Source organism: Caenorhabditis remanei, chromosome X (genome assembly GCF_010183535.1).
Source record: "Caenorhabditis remanei strain PX506 chromosome X, whole genome shotgun sequence".
NCBI classification, from domain to species: Eukaryota; Metazoa; Nematoda; class Chromadorea; order Rhabditida; family Rhabditidae; genus Caenorhabditis; species Caenorhabditis remanei.
In genome coordinates this window covers 12,609,078-12,624,808 of record NC_071333.1, presented here as the reverse complement: position 1 = coordinate 12,624,808, position 15,731 = coordinate 12,609,078, and the positions used below count along the sequence as shown (strand labels likewise).

General features: G+C 38.0%; 2 protein-coding genes across 2 annotated transcripts; both read right to left on the bottom strand.

The window, feature by feature from the left end:
* Positions 1 to 1,814: 1,814 nt before the first annotated feature.
* On the bottom strand, positions 1,815 to 5,498 carry GCK72_024484 (uncharacterized protein; the record flags this gene model as incomplete). Its single annotated transcript, XM_053735912.1, has 14 exons — positions 1,815 to 1,971; positions 2,655 to 2,782; positions 2,833 to 2,942; positions 2,987 to 3,140; positions 3,192 to 3,306; positions 3,351 to 3,442; positions 3,499 to 3,560; positions 3,607 to 3,697; positions 3,748 to 3,912; positions 3,968 to 4,193; positions 4,238 to 4,392; positions 4,740 to 4,877; positions 4,959 to 5,078; positions 5,370 to 5,498. 14 exons carry the CDS (start codon positions 5,496 to 5,498, stop codon positions 1,815 to 1,817), a joined length of 1,842 nt encoding a protein of 613 aa, XP_053579478.1.
* Positions 5,499 to 8,083: 2,585 nt separating this feature from the next.
* GCK72_024483 (uncharacterized protein) lies at positions 8,084 to 15,687 on the bottom strand (the record flags this gene model as incomplete). Its single annotated transcript, XM_053735911.1, has 13 exons — positions 8,084 to 8,323; positions 8,372 to 8,682; positions 8,733 to 8,859; positions 8,907 to 9,004; positions 9,052 to 9,302; positions 9,348 to 9,538; positions 9,584 to 9,708; positions 9,756 to 9,900; positions 10,287 to 10,438; positions 10,509 to 10,586; positions 15,012 to 15,120; positions 15,172 to 15,243; positions 15,529 to 15,687. The coding sequence occupies 13 exons, from the start codon at positions 15,685 to 15,687 to the stop codon at positions 8,084 to 8,086; spliced, it is 2,058 nt and encodes a 685-aa protein (XP_053579477.1).
* Between the last annotated feature and the right edge of the window lie 44 nt (positions 15,688 to 15,731).

Below are 15,731 nucleotides of genomic sequence, written 5' to 3'. Positions count from 1 at the left end.
AAAATTGGCAAGAATGGATTGAAAAGATGAGCATTTCACATATCAAACAAAAAGGGCATTCGGTATGATTTTCGAACTTCTGAAGTTCGGAAAACTGAGAATCGAGACATGTACAACCGCTTCAGGGCAAGGAACTAAATTATTGGAATAAAGTTTGTTTGATGGTTCCGTTTATTCGGTTGTGACAAAAAGATGATGATGTGTTATGAGGGAATCGGCCCTTGAAAATTATTTGTTCAAAGTGCACTTCTAAGAGTCCCGACGATCAACAGAAAGTAGTTTCGTAGCTTTCTACACCTACTCAGCTACTTTCATAGAAATCATAACGTCATATTTTTGATTTACCTTGTAGGAGACAAGGCAACAGGGGAATTGAAATGGAATGAAAAAGAAAAGGCCAATATGAGTAATACTCGAGTCAGTTGAATGGAAGGTAAAACAGAAATTCTTAATTGAAAGTCAGTAACCCGATTTTGTCCCTAGACAATGTAATCAAAATTTAAGAATTCGTTAGTACATTTGCTTCACTTTTTGCAATCGGAATGAACTCGAATATAAAAATTTTGAGAAAACACTCAATTGCAGGGAGCAATGCAACACGTGGAGAAAAAACTCAAATCAAAACTACTTGAAGGGCAGATGTTTCAGGTGCAGCTGTAATTACGAATGTTTTGAAAACGAGAAAAAAAGTTATATTTGACGTTGAACATTCATATAAGTTGCTTATAATACCTGAATTGAAAACATTAACAAGAAAAGTGCCCAGTAAACAAAATTCAACCTCAATCATTGAGAAAAAACAAAAAATTGTATATTTAAGCGTGACTCTCAAGTTTTCATAAACCACTTTAGCATAATCAACCACTGTCTGGCCAATTGAGGGAGCACCTAACGCTCTTTCCATTTTTATTTTCAGATCTTCTTTCAAGAATATAAAGTTTTCTTCTCAAGACTAGAGGAAACAAGAAAAATAAAATTCTGCATTTACGAGAAAGACCCCATCTAAAGTTCTTTTTCCGCATTGCATGAATACGTGAAGTCTTCATTTTTCCTGACTCCTTTTTTCCGCTAGACTGGATGACCAGTCTATCAATTTTCTAAGAAGATGTTGTAATTTGTGACGTTTTCATTTCACAAATGACAAAACGCTTGAAATTACTGTGAATAGGAAATGATGAAAGGAAAATTTGATATCAAAACGCAGTTTTCCGAGTCATACGTGTTGGAAGTAAAGAGGGTTGTCGTTTTACAGGATTCTTTGAAATACATTTCATTAAACAACTACTGTTCTTTCTTGAAATGATATGTTTGAAATCATAACAGTTTCTCGTCTCCCAAATTACATCAAAACAAAGTCCTGAATGAAAAGCTAAAAGCTAGGCTGAAATCCAAAACGACCTCCCACGCGTCAAGAAGTGAAAGCTTCAGGGAATTCGAGATTTCAAGTGGGGTCATCAAACCATCAAAAATGCTGAACACAAGCGATCCATGAATTTTTAACTTTTTTGAGATGAGATGTTATGTTGGATTTCCATTTGAATTGTTTATTTACAGAAAAGCAAAAGATATCAAAATATTAGTTAGTGGAAGTTGTTCTCATGAATCAAAAAATGAAAGTTGACATAGTTTTTGACATTGGAGCATGGAAGATTGGGAGAAGGAACAAGATTCGGGACGTATGTGTAGAAATAGCAAAAAAACTCGAAAAGAAAGAATACTTATAACGGAAGATTTTATCTCCTTGTTGTTCATATGAAGACACTGATAAATAATTCTTTATGAAGACATTAAATCTTCAAGAGCCGACTGAATCATTATGTCAAAACAATCGCCTTCAAAAGAACACGATTGTTTGATGTATCTATCAGAGACGGCCATATATAGTTGACAATGTGATTGGTAGTTCCCGAGTAAGCACCTCTTGAGTGACGTGTCGGCTCGAACTCTATTCCGTCGTATTCCAATTTTAATCTGTAATAAGATGAGTTATGGTTGTTGCGTGGGTAGATTTATTAGTTTGAGGAAAGTCAGGTAGGTTTTTTTTCAGGTGACTATGTGATTGATTTATTATTTCATAGTATAGTTAGTGATCTTCTGATACGTGAACCCAAAAATTTCGAACGACTAACGGGGACTAGGAACCAAGGGTATTTTTGGTTCAATTTCTTTCTCGACTTTGCAGAATTTTTTTCAGAGGAAGTTATCATCCATCTCGAACATTCTCAGCACTGATGTGGGTGTATAAAATTTTCCACATATCTCATCTGATATTCTGGTGCCATTTCCGGTGACAGAAGCACGAACTTTTGATGAACATCGATTTGTCAATGCCACAAGAAGAAAAATGTAGGAAACACTCTTTTTTCCCAGAAATATTTTTGTAAGGAATTCCTGCGAATGTTTTTTGGATTATGTCCCCGGAAGTAGGGTAACGTTCAGAAATTCAGAAATCACATAAACCCAGGTTGCCTAGTATGACTGGGTGTATGTTTTTAGGTAAAGTGGGACCACATCAATAATTACTGATTCCAATAGTGATTTCAGATATTTTTGACAGAAGCAAAGGGACATGTGTGAACCTAAATAATTCTAATCTGTGACGAATCATATTATTTAGTTATTAAACTGAACACGTTGGCGGGGATGAAACTTACGTATGCTCTGGACAACATTGTATGTCCCAAGACATTGAAATACACTTTTGAATGAATTGGTGAACTGTTAGACACTCGTCAATGCCTGGATAGTCGTTCAATTTTTTGAACACTTCTTGACAGAGTTCCTAAAAAACGAATTTAATTTGACTTAACATTAAAATGAAGCAATGTGTACCTCTGAAATCATACCCCCAGCTTTTGTTGTAGTGAACTCTTTGTATAACTGGGAACTCAATGCATTTTCAAAAATAGTTAATTCCTTTGACTCTGTTGCATTGTTGTTATCTTAAAATATCAAAATATTTACAAAAACTACTACTATGACTAACCTGATCCCAAAGCTTTCAAAACAGCCAATTTTCTATCTTCAATGTGCTCTTTGACTACATTGTAAGTGACTATCAAAGTCTCATGACCGAAAATAGCTTGCAAGTCGTCTTCCCCTTCCATTTCCGGTAATGTATCCAACGAATCTCGCAATTCCTGAAAGTTTTGGTGAAGATCAAGTTCTGTTTTCATGTGATCCTCACGTACGTTGCTTGCGAATATGAACAATTCACCGAATCGAGTGACCAATTGACTCAGTTGGTCTTTTGTGGATGATTTATAGTATGCGGTTGCATCCGGATAGTCGGGAATAGGCAAAGCACTGTAATAATTTGTTGCGACTGGGAAATTATTAGTTCGGCTTACCTCTCTTTAATAACTGATTCCTCCTCAGATTTCTCGCGTAACTGGGTGATAGTGTAATTTGCAACTCGAAGTTCCTTCCGTAGTTTTGAAATCTGAAATTGACAAAGTTCATTCAAAATTTGTTTCCTGTGTTAGAGTACTGTGTTACCTCTTGTTTGAGATTATCAAATTGAATTGAATTTTCTGATGAACGCACAGAAAATTTGTCATCTGGAAAATACAACTTGCAAAAATCTGACGTTCATAAAATACATACTCAAAGAAGGTGTTCCTTGAGAAACTGAAGATGTTGAAGATCCCGAAGACAATCTAGTTGCATTCACTTCATCGGGACACATTTGCAATAACTGAAATAACAAAAGACCACCTACAAACATTGACTTTTAGTTCCGGCTACCTTGTTATATGAATTATTGAAAACAACGATGAGTTGAGCGACAATTGGGTCCATCTGCTGAAGTGCAAAGTCTTCTGGAGCGGCTCTTGCAAATGCATTAAACAATCCGATAAGCAATTTGTCAGAACCAACACGTTTACGGCAGATACGGAGAAGTGATCCCAACTAAAAAAATTTAATTAAAAAATTTTTAGACACCAGAACAGAAAAACAATATTACATGTTGGTTTTGGAACGTTTCCTCCAAAACACATTGTAGGGTTTCATTAAGCTTAAGACGTTCGAACACTTGTGATAATCTCATACTCATTTGTCTTTGATGACTTTCACATGATGGATCAGGGGCGCTTGATTTGGGGTCATGTTGTAATTCTTTTATCTGTGTACAGATAATTTTCAGATTTTCCACATGCTTCAGCAATTCCAAATGAACAGCATCAGTCATTCTGGAAACAACACATTTGTTTACAGCATACGATTCAAAACGAACCTAATTAAGCCTGATGAGCAATTAACGAGCCCGTGACATCCAAGACTCTCCAAACAGGTTTTCAGCTGATTTCTATCCTCATGAGCTCTCTTCACTAAATCTGGGCATTGCCTCCCGATAATGGACATCAATGTTGCAATGCATGGTTGGAAGTCCTGAAAAAATCGGAACCCTTTTTCATAGTTTTTCACTTTTGCTGGGTTGAGGATGCATAGGAAACGCCGTCACAGAAACGTTATTTGATTATCTTCTCTCAGCTCCTCACACAAGAGAGCAATTCCGCTGTCAAAAGAGAAGGAGAATGCATTTTCCGCTGGCTTTGCGACGTGTTTTCCTTCTGTTACTCTCTGGAAAAAAGTGCGCGCGAACACGAACAGCTATTTACATAAAAAACAAGGAATGTGAAAGGAAGGAAGCAAAGAAAAAAGGAGAAAAGAAAATGTATGCAATTCGAATCCCTACTTGTATGTGAACGAGTAAAAAAAGTTATGGAAAGGCTTACCGTGAACATGACACAGTGTTTTTTAACACTGGACGTGTTGCTTTGCTCACAGAATGCAGTCCACCACACAAGTTGACAGAATAGTTGTTCACAGCAGAGTTCTTTTGTTGGGAGCAGAAGACCATCCTCAACAGTTCTCTGAAAAATGTAACATCCCCTTAGATTTTTCCAGAAGCTGGCAGATCCTAGACTCAACAGGCTTCACACTCCATCTCTTACCAGTTCACACTTCAAATAGATAGCTTCCAACAGTGGTAAAGTGTATGGTATCTCCGAGACCAGCTGTTCTACAGGTGGCAAGATGTTGAATAGAACAGACAAGTCGTCCGTATTCTGAGCCTGCAAAAAGTTCGAACATGACGCGTTTTATTGTTTTAAACCCGTGAAACACTTCTTGTGAAATACGCCTAAATCTTTTCGTTCGGCAAGTTCTTCCGTGTACTTTTCTGATTATTCCGGAGCAGACCCCCCACGCGCATCGCGGGAAATGAGACGAGTCAAATGATCAAAAATTTATGCTAAGCAAATGTTCAGTAAACTGACTTTGATCACGTTTGACCAGAAAAATCGGATGAAAAAAGAGAAGGCATCTAATCAGTTCCAGTTTTCTCTTTACCCTACCGTACCAACCTGCTCTCTTAGATGATTCAGAAGTTGAACATCAAGGGGTTCCACCTGACATGTGTATTGAATCAAATTGAGTTCTTGTCGAGGTGGTTTGAAACTCCATCCAGCTGATTTGCTGGTTTTGTGCGCCATGCATAAAAGATTTGGTTCGCAGTTCCTTTCCTATTGTTTTGTTTTCATTTCATTGTTAGGTTTTTTGGAAAAACGAGGAGAGAAATGACGTTGAAAAGAGCGGTAAAGGAATGGATGAAGCGCGAAACAAAAACAAGAGAAAATGAAAAAGAAACGACAAGTGTGCAAGAAGAAGGCAATTAATTGACTCTCAAATGGTGGAAAGACCTACTTAAACAACAATTGAAAATGATAGCAACACTTACTAGATTACTGTAACAAAATACTAGAAAAGAGGGAACTAAATGAGAGATTGCTTATTTCCACCATCCTTTTGGACATCTCATAGATACTATTCATAATTACACTGGACACTTTGTAAGTGGTGGTCATTTGAAGCAGTATGACTTTCTTTCGCGTGGAAAACGGGAGAAAAAAAAGAGAAAAGATGCGTCGTTTTGGAAGGTACTTCACAAAGAATATATGGACAAAATCTCGTCGCTTCCAACAAAAACAATCGCGAATAATGGACTCGAGAAATCGTTTCGAGGAGAAGTCCGAAAATTATAGAAATGCTATGGTAGAGTTTTGATAATGGGAAAAATGGCAGAAAATCTCTAGTCTTCAGTATTCAAAAAAGTGAGAATGATTTTTGGGTTTGATACACTGATGTTCAGATTTTTTGATAAGCAACAACATCTAACTTATAAAACTTTAATACTTTGGTCATGTGCTTTTGAGCATCAGATACATTTTTGAAATTCAAAAACTTTCAAAAAAAGAACATAGATTAGAGTAAAAGGTTATATTATTTGGAAGGATGTTACTGAAGTATAAAAATGGTCATAATATGAAAAGAACGATACTTGGTCTAAATGGTCTCACAAGATATACAAGTACCTTTGAGACTATCTAAACATCCTAGAAAACGAAGATAGGAAACATCATATAGTGACTGTACAGGTGAGAAAAAAGGAAGCGCTCCCAGAATATCCGGTGGCGGTGAGAAAATGGTTGGCCGGTAGCCGAATAAATTGTGTTGTCGTCGATTTTGTGTTCCCCTCGAAAGCGGGGAGACGCGTTTTTCGAAACTTGATACCGCGGCGGCAATTAGAGGTGCCAATAATGAGATACTGTAGCGTTGGGCCTCGCCGCCACTGTCGTCGCGCCTGTCAGGATTTGTTTGTATTGTTGAGTCTGGACTGGAGGAAAGGGGCCGACTTGGCAGGCAAATGACTGCAACATAGACACACAGAGGAGGCGCTGCCGCACGGAGTGAAAAAATGGCTGATGAAGGCGGCAAAAAAAAAGGAGGATTGTAGGAAAGAAGCGAAATAGGGCGGGACGCCACCCGTACTGACATACTGACATACTACGTGGCAGGACGGTCTTCTTTTTCTTACTTTATTCTTCTTTTTGAAATTTCTCTTTGTCAGTTTAGGTGTTGCCAGAAATTGAATCGGGTAAGAGGGCGAGGCCTCACAATGGTAAAAGGAGGTCCTCTGAAAAGGTGTTGTTGAATGGCGCACGGGATAGGATCAAGCAGCGGAAGTGAAGGCAAAATTTATTGTGTTGTACGTGTGTTTCGATTCTTTCTTTTGAGTCTACTATTGCGCCCGTTTTGTCCTTTTCGATAGTAATTTCAACGCCGTAAGTGGCGTTGAGCGGAAGGGTAGTCTGATGAATGTAAAGTTCAAGGAGGAAGAAGCGTTGTCGATTTTTAATTGAATCGTTTCACTGATTTCCATTTCTATCATTTTTATAGGTCTCAACGTCTAATGGAATACTAAATGGAAATAACATTCATGGAATTTTCAAGACCTGACAAATCAAAAAAAAAAGAAGTTTTTTCATACATACAAACTATGAATATCTCAATTAGTATGTTTCTGTTGACAAGCAGAAAACTTTTTTGATTGACAGAAAATTTTCTTTTTTTACCCCTTGAAAATTGCCCACCGAAATGAAAAAATAATTGGAATCAATTCAAATTGTTTATTCAAATAATACGTGTATAATGGTTACCATAATTATTGTGAGTCAAGTTTGAGAAAGTAATCGGAGAAATCAAATGCAAATCGGATGACGGTGACGGTGTGAAAATGGATAAACTATTTTTTAAAAGAAGTAAGAATGGGAAAATGTTTTGCGAAGTTGGTTTATTGGGAACCGGATAGCGCATCCTAAATTAAAATTATTAAAAATTGTGGAGAACGAAAATGAGATATCAAAGAAATGCGCGAAACTGTCATAGTAATGAGAAATAAGGGAAAATGTGTGGGATGGCTCAAAGTGTTTGTAGTATTGCTGAACAATTGCAGTGGTAACGGAGTATAAGAGGTTAAAGCTGATTATAATTGAATACATAGATATTTTAGATTTTAAAAAAACTAATTATTACTAAACGGGGTGGTCGTTGTCGAAATGGAAATCGAGAAATTGAAATTTTAATACTGTTAAACTCCTGAGTTTTTCTTTTTGAGAAATCAAATATTGAGAAGAAGAAGTTAGATGAGCAAAGAAAAAAAACTTGTTAGAAAAATTAGTAGAGGTGCAATTCAAATTTCACAACCACAATTATTAATTTAAAACATTGGAAAACTGGGTTAAGTAGCCAAAGCTGGCTCATCGATATTGATTCGGTTTCCATTATTCAACCCGACACTGATTTCTTCTGGTTCTGTTAACTGTCCAATATTCAACTCTTCTTTCAACTTCTCGGCATCAATCACTTCCATATCTTCCATATTCTCATCTCCATCTGATTGCACCTTCTCTTTGTCTCCACCTTCGATACCACTATCTGCTGTCGATGCACCACTGTCTCCATTGGGCCCAATTAAGCGCTGAAGGAACGTCATCATTGATTGCTTGTCGGTCTCGGCGATCTCTACCTCAATTTTTGGAGCTGGCGACGACGGTTCCGTTTTGACAACACCATTGTTGCTGGGGCTTACTGATGACTTGTTGGTTTGGGGACTGGGACTTGATCTACTTGATCTGTTAGCTGGTGAACCACGTTGTGCATTTGCGGCTTGTGCTGCGGCGAGTGATGACAATGCTGCAGCTGGGTTGAATGGTAAGGAACCATTACCCATGAAGGGGTTGAGAGCACCCATTTGGGCTCCCATGGCTAATAATGGGTTTGGATAAGGGAAATGAGGGCTCATTGACATTGGCGGGAAATTTGGCAAACCGGGGAAACCTGAAAAAGAAAACATTTTTTAGTTTCATGTGATGTGATTTACAACATACCCATATTAAGAAGTGGATGAGCTGCACTAGTTCTACGATTAATAGGATTGTTATTACGCATCACTGCTTCCTTATTGATGCAATGTGTTAAATCTTGCGGACATCTACCATTAATAGCTTTTCGGATCTGTAATTCAAAAAATAAGACATATTTGTGATTGACGAGTTGCTCACCTCTTTAGCAGCTTGAATTCTGAGTTCCTTGCAAGCTGACTCCGTCATCCATGCAGAATGCGGTGTGTTGATAATATTGGGGCAACCAATCAGAGGATCTATAAGAACAAATGTCATTTTAATGCAAGAGTCCAATAATACTTACTCAAGCAATTTGGGTCGAAGCGAACACTGTCATGTACATCAAGTGCTGCTCCTTTGACATGCCCGCTTTTCAATGCAGCAGCCAGGTCATTTTCGTTAATCAACCCCGCGTGCGATGTATTGACAATGAAAATTCCTGGTTTACATTGTCTTAATGTGTCTGCACTGATAATCCCTCTGGTTTCATCTCCAAGATTACAGTGAAGAGAAATGCAATCCGAGCGGCTCATGAACTCATCAAGTGAAGAAACTCTGAATAATTAATAATTATTCAAAACCACAAAATTTAATTTGTACCTTTCAAAACCCAATGCTTTGTCATGTCCATCTCTTACAAATGGGTCGTAAAAGATGACATGAAGTCCAAACGCCTTTGCTCTCAATCCAACAGCCGTTCCGACTCTTCCACATCCTAGGACTCCGAGAACACTTCCTCGCACTTTTTTACTACCGACTGCATTTTCACGAACCTGATCAGCGCCAATAGTCTGAACGGTTTTAGTAGAAAAATCAAGAGAATTTGAACTAAATACCTTTCTGGTTTCAGTATAAGACTTGGCATGCCAATACGTTCTGCGAAACAAGTCAAGAATCAATGAAAGTGTGGAATCCGCAACATCTTCCACGTAGTCACCCGGTGCGTGGCATACAGCAATACCTGAAATTATCGAATTGGAACATTGTACCCTAATAGCATTAGCATACCCAATTCAGTTGCTGCTTTCACATCAATGTTGTCAATTCCATACCCAATACGGAAGACAACTTTCAGAACTTTGAACTTTTCCAGATCCTCCTTTTCAAGTTTTATTGAGTGGTACATCAATGCAGCCACCGCTTCATTCAACACCTGAAAATAGTATTTAAAGTTGTTACTTTTCAAAAATTATTATTTTTCTTCTGTTATTTTTTGACTTCAAAACCAATCCCGTAATAACGTTTCGACAACAGCAGATGTTTCGTTCCCAATCAAGAATTGGTAAATATTATTCATCTCCGACATTTGGCAGCTTCTTAGCCCCGCAAAAGGCAATTATTGACTGGCGGTTAGCTACTCACAATGAGATGAGAAGCGAAGTGGACCCCTAGTTTCCTATTGTTTTCAAGCTCCTCTCTTGATTGACATTGAAGAGCAACGAAATTGAATTCCATGGGAAAGGATATGACGGAAAAGGAAAGGAATGAGAGTGACTATGAGTAGTCGTTCTGTTTACACACTTTGTCTTTTTTATTCACCTTTTCATGAATTTCCTGAGTTGATTGAGCATCGCAAAATGCAACAGTGGCGACATCTTTCAGAATTGGCATCTCCACTGAGCAATCTCTACCATCAAGCAGTGCAACAAGCGGTCGAGAACTTGATGGACCATTCATTCTTGTGTTTGTCACTGAAAAATGAATAATTAATTATGAGAACTCATATAAATATGTTTCAAAAAATAATAATTCGAAACTTACTGCTCAAAATATCATTCAATGCCTGTTGTGGATCCGGAAGAACTTGCTGGTGGGGTGTTTGAGGACTCTGTGCAGGATCTGTAATAATTTTTCATTCAAAAAACAAAACCGAAATAAACATTTCATTTATTTCTTAGAAATAAATAGTGGTACCCTTTTGAATGACATTTTAAAACGTATAAATACGATATGTAAAGGACACGGGTCCAATTTGTTCTGAGATTTGCTCTTTTCTTATGCACAATTTCCCATCCTTTTTCATTTTGTCTCTCATCCTTTAATTTCATTGCCATACACGCATGTCCCTCATGACACGCGATTGAGGTTCTTTGCGGATGCAGTAATGAGTATGAGATGGACCACCCAGTTTCAGAAGGAGTAGTACAAGCGAACAGGTCTATCTGATTTTTCAACTCTGTTGACATAATTTGGAATGCGAAAGTAGTTACAAAATCCACAGAATTCATAGATCGGAGGAGTACACATTTCTCGGTGTGACCACATGTGCGCTCATTCTGTATTCTACATAAATCAACACTCCTTCTTCTTCATTCAGGTATTCACTTCGGAACTTGTCACCTATTTTCATCCAGAAGCTTCTTCTTATTCTAAATGCGCATAGTGGCGGCTGTGTGTCTCTATATGTGAGAGAATATATGTGCGCGCATGTGTGGCGTGCAGCTAACCAGTATTTGACATGAATTAGATATGTGAGCAACTGCAATGGAAAAATAGTGAAGAAGCGCCAGGCCCGCTGGACGATGTCTACAACAACAACGTCCGTCACTTCTCCATTTTTCGACTTCTCTTATTTTGGTTTTTTCTCCTTTTTTTCCCCTTCAACTTTGTTTTTATCTTGATGGAAGCGAGTGGTCAAAGATAACTGGAATGGGTTCGGAAAGAAGGAGAAATATTGAAAGAAAAGAGAAAAGAGGTGGCATTTCGGCCAATGGGGACAAAAAGATGGATGAGTAATTGGCTCGTCGTGCGGTGGCCGAACGTTTTGTTTCAAATGCTACAGATGCCTCGACTTACTTCGTTTCCGCTTTTGTGAGCCCGTCGGTTTAGTACCATTGCTCTCGCCACCCATTGCTATCAGAAGCTAACGAGAGGAACTGATTTCGGAAAATCAAATCTAAAATAAAATCACTGAATAAACAGGAATACGTCGTGTGAAAACAAACTAGAAAAAATAACAGATATCGGCAAGAAATGGAAAGAAAAAAAGTTAATGAATTACCACAGGTGGTTTTGAAATTGAAAGTTCGACCAAAAATAAATCTGGAATGGAGAAATAGAAAATCGGGATGTGAAAACAGGAAGCAAATTAAAAGAGACTCTTTTACTGGTGGTCGGTGAACAGCAAATGAAATGAAATGATGACCGGGTGCAGATGTCGCACAGAAGAAGGAACAAAATACGACTGGCAGGTGCTTGATGTGACGCGCCATTAGCTTTGATAGTCCATACCGAAAATAGCGATTATCTCGGAAAGGGGAATTCGATGAGGATGAAAACAAGGACTGTCGCATGCATATGTCGAATTGAGAGTCATAATATGGTCGCAAGTGAAAGTTGATTTAATTTTAAAATCATTCTGTTTTTGACTATTTTGAGTGGTTGCCAGTCTACATTCTATTTGAAAATTTTGAAATTCAACACGTCGTTTTCATCTTTATGAAACGACACGACGCTATTGAGAATGGGAACAATTGAGTGTGCCAGCATCCACAAAAAGAAATAAGAAAGAAGGTTTTTAGAAGAAAAAGAAGAAGACGAAGGCAAACATATTCAGTCGACTCTATTAGAAATTGAAATGATGTTGCAAAGGTTAGGTTGGATGTGTTGAAGACGACAACGAAGACTAAGAAGATGTCGGGGGGAAAGAAGAAGAAGAAGTAACGGAAGGGGAGAACGGCATGATGTCCATATGGAAAGAAGTCGAGTCCCGCATGTGTGATAAGTTGAACCCTACACAGAGAATGGAAGAGTGGTTGACTGAAGCGGACACTTGTCGGAAGCTCTCTGAGTCAGTCAACTTATGTAATAGAGGGAGAAGACGGCCCCCTCTTGGCTTCCTAATTAGACGCACTCATTGTGCGGACTCAGTTGAGTTTTGGAGGACGTATAAAATCGAAAGATTTCCTAGAATTGCTTTTTCGAGTAGTTGTTCGAAATTTTCTAGAATCATTATTAATGTTCCAACTTGACAAAAAACAGAAGCCGGAGTGAATGTATTGAATTGAGAAGTGTGGTTCGCCAACCCAACTACTCCCTTCTTCTTTCTATCTCTCTATTTTTTTTTTCTTTTTGCCCCCCAAAAAGAGAATTCGAAGAAGTTGTTTGTTGCGCACAGATATGTGGCCTCCGGATTCTTTATGAGCTTTTGGAAGTATTACAATCTGCGGCGACACGTCATTTAGGATGAAGGAAAAGAAGAAAAGAAGAGAAAAGAAGGAAGACTCAACGGGTGTGGTAGGAGGAAAGACAAAAATGGACGAAGCGCGGGGCCTACTCAATAATGGGGCGGCGCTGGAAGGAGTCGTCGACAAATACAAGTCTGATGGGGCTCATGAAAACAGGGAGAAGCCAGAGCAGAACAAAAAATATTGAAAGAGAATGGGCGGAAGGAAGAAAGAAGGAAGACAGATTGGACGAAGGATGAGTGCTGACTTCATTATTACAGACAGAAGCAGTTGGAAAACTAAAGACATCTGAAGATGCGTTTGAAAATAAGATAAAGCTTGAAGAGAAAAGTGAGGTAGAAAGACAACTCAAAAAGAAATTTATTCTGCTCTCCTGCACTGACTTTTTCGCAGGATCAAAGAAACGGATTAGAAGCGAAGTCGCGCACATGAAGCAGAATCATTTCGCAAGCAGCTGCTGTATCTGGTACCCCTATCCCAATTCCCCAATGACAAATAATACAATTAGTAGAGGACAAGAAGACAAGAAGTATCACGCACTGAATATAAATGTTTCTGCTTCCGAAACGGCCCGTGAGACTCAACGAATGAATAAATGATCGATTTTCAGAAGATCTTTCTCCATTTTTCTTCGAAAGAAATATCTTTTTGTGTGCCGAATAATCCGTCCTAAAACCGATTTCATTTCGATTAGAATTTAGAATTGGAATAGGAATCAGTAAGCATAAGAATAAGAGGATTTGCTCTGAATAGGACTGATTTATTTTGGCAAGACGAAACAAATACATTTGAATGCAGATTGTTTTAGCTTCCAGCGTCAAGATGGTGCAGTGAAGAATGAATTGGGTACTATTGAAACGAATATTTCTTTGAAATTTTCCAAAAGGTTTGACATCATAAGGAACCATAAATTCAAAAACTGGTTATTTCGGATTCAAACATGTATCAAGTTCGAAAGTTTGTAAAAACTGTAGGTTTGAAACAATCTCTTGTTTTCGAGAAACTGCCTTCATAGTAGTAATTTATGTGATAGAAATACATCTTCTTTTGGAGAAAACTAGATATGAAATAAGTTTTGAACAACAAGAACCTGACCACGCGACAAACAAAAAAGATGAGCGTCAAGACGGAAGGTAATGAAGATCGCCGTGTAAGATATCCGGTTCGAGTGAGACATTGGCAAAGTAATGTTTCACACACTTATACCCATTTTTGTCTCGTTATTTTAAACATGTACACGTTTAGACATCTGACACGACAATTGAGAGCAAATGCAACAATGAGACAAAAGGGGGAGAAGAAGAAGAAGGCGGTGAATAAGGAGCCTTTTTCGCATTTTATGCTCCAATAAAGTGGACAACGATGGTGCGTGTCTTTTCGAGTAGTGGTTCATTGAAGAAGCCCCCCCTTCTTTCCGACCTCTTTGGGCAATTCCACTACATGAAATACATTGGATATGGGCATCTAACTTGTTGACAACGACGTTACCAATTTCCTTGATAGATTTTTGTTCCGGTTTTTATTATTATTCACAGACTTACAACCTGACAACCTGGCAAATGGAAAACTAACCGAATGACGGTGTTGATGATAGTGAAGGGTAGAAATCTCGAAAACTCCGACTCTTTTTTGAATATGAAGGACTGTCACCTGAAAATCAATATATTAGCAAACGTCGATACTGTTAGGACTAGATGTATCAAATGGTTAGGAAAAAGATTTTCCAGAGATTAGATATCTTAAAGGCGATTTCTTAAGTCTCATGTCTAATCTCAAGGACAACGTGTATTGGCGTGACAGTTGTCCTAGATTACTAAATATAGACTTCGACTTCCGGATGCTTTTCCAAAACCAAAATAGTAATGAATCAAAACTGATTGCGTAAGAGAGAACAAGTTGAAAACTTTAGAAATTTAAGAATTGGAAAAATGTTTTTATGACTGGAATCCGGGGTTTCATACCGAAAAGGTAATACTCTTAAAAATTATGTTATCAGTAAATTATTTTCCCTAGTCATGATAATGACTCAGAATGATTCAGATTCTTGAAAAATGTCATGTTTGAAATTGAAACTGACCGGATGGCGACTCAGGTCTTGAAAACCTGTTCGGAATGTTCTGTTTCCTCCTTCTGTCACTATTTTTGCTCTCCTTTGGTGGTAGTTCAATTTTGATCTGCTTGTCTACCTGATGAATCAATTATGTGTAAATATCTGAACATCTATAAAGTTTTCAAACCGTTGGATCAGGAACTGGGATATCTCCTTCTTTCTTCTCTCCTCCTTCAAAGTGAGCCGAGCAGATTCGAAGCTAAAAACAAGGGAAATTTACTATTTTAGACAATTTTATTGTTTGAGTGTCTCCATTATGTTATGCGCCGTTCAAATTTTTTTTTATTTAGAAGCTGTTTTCTAGTTTGTGTATTTTGTGATTTCATCTCTGCTTGAGTTTTTTTTTCACATCGAGTAAAATCGGAATTTTTTTTTTCCACCACACACCAGAAAATCATTAGGCCATGCACAAAAGTTTGCATTTTATTGATGTGCCAAAAACTAAGAATTTTTGCCACAAAAGCTGGTTGAGCAATCACTTTACCTGTGAAACTACAGTTTCTTCAGTCCTTCCTATCGCTGTCAGCCACCTCTGCCGTAAAATAAGCGGCCTTTTAGGTATGCGGTAAAAATGACGGTTGTCTTCTAAACCGCGATATCGAGAACGGAATTTGCAATTTGGAAATCCACAAGTCGTTGGCATTGCGGTTCCGTCACAAAAGCGACCAGAAGCAACAACCTAAGGAA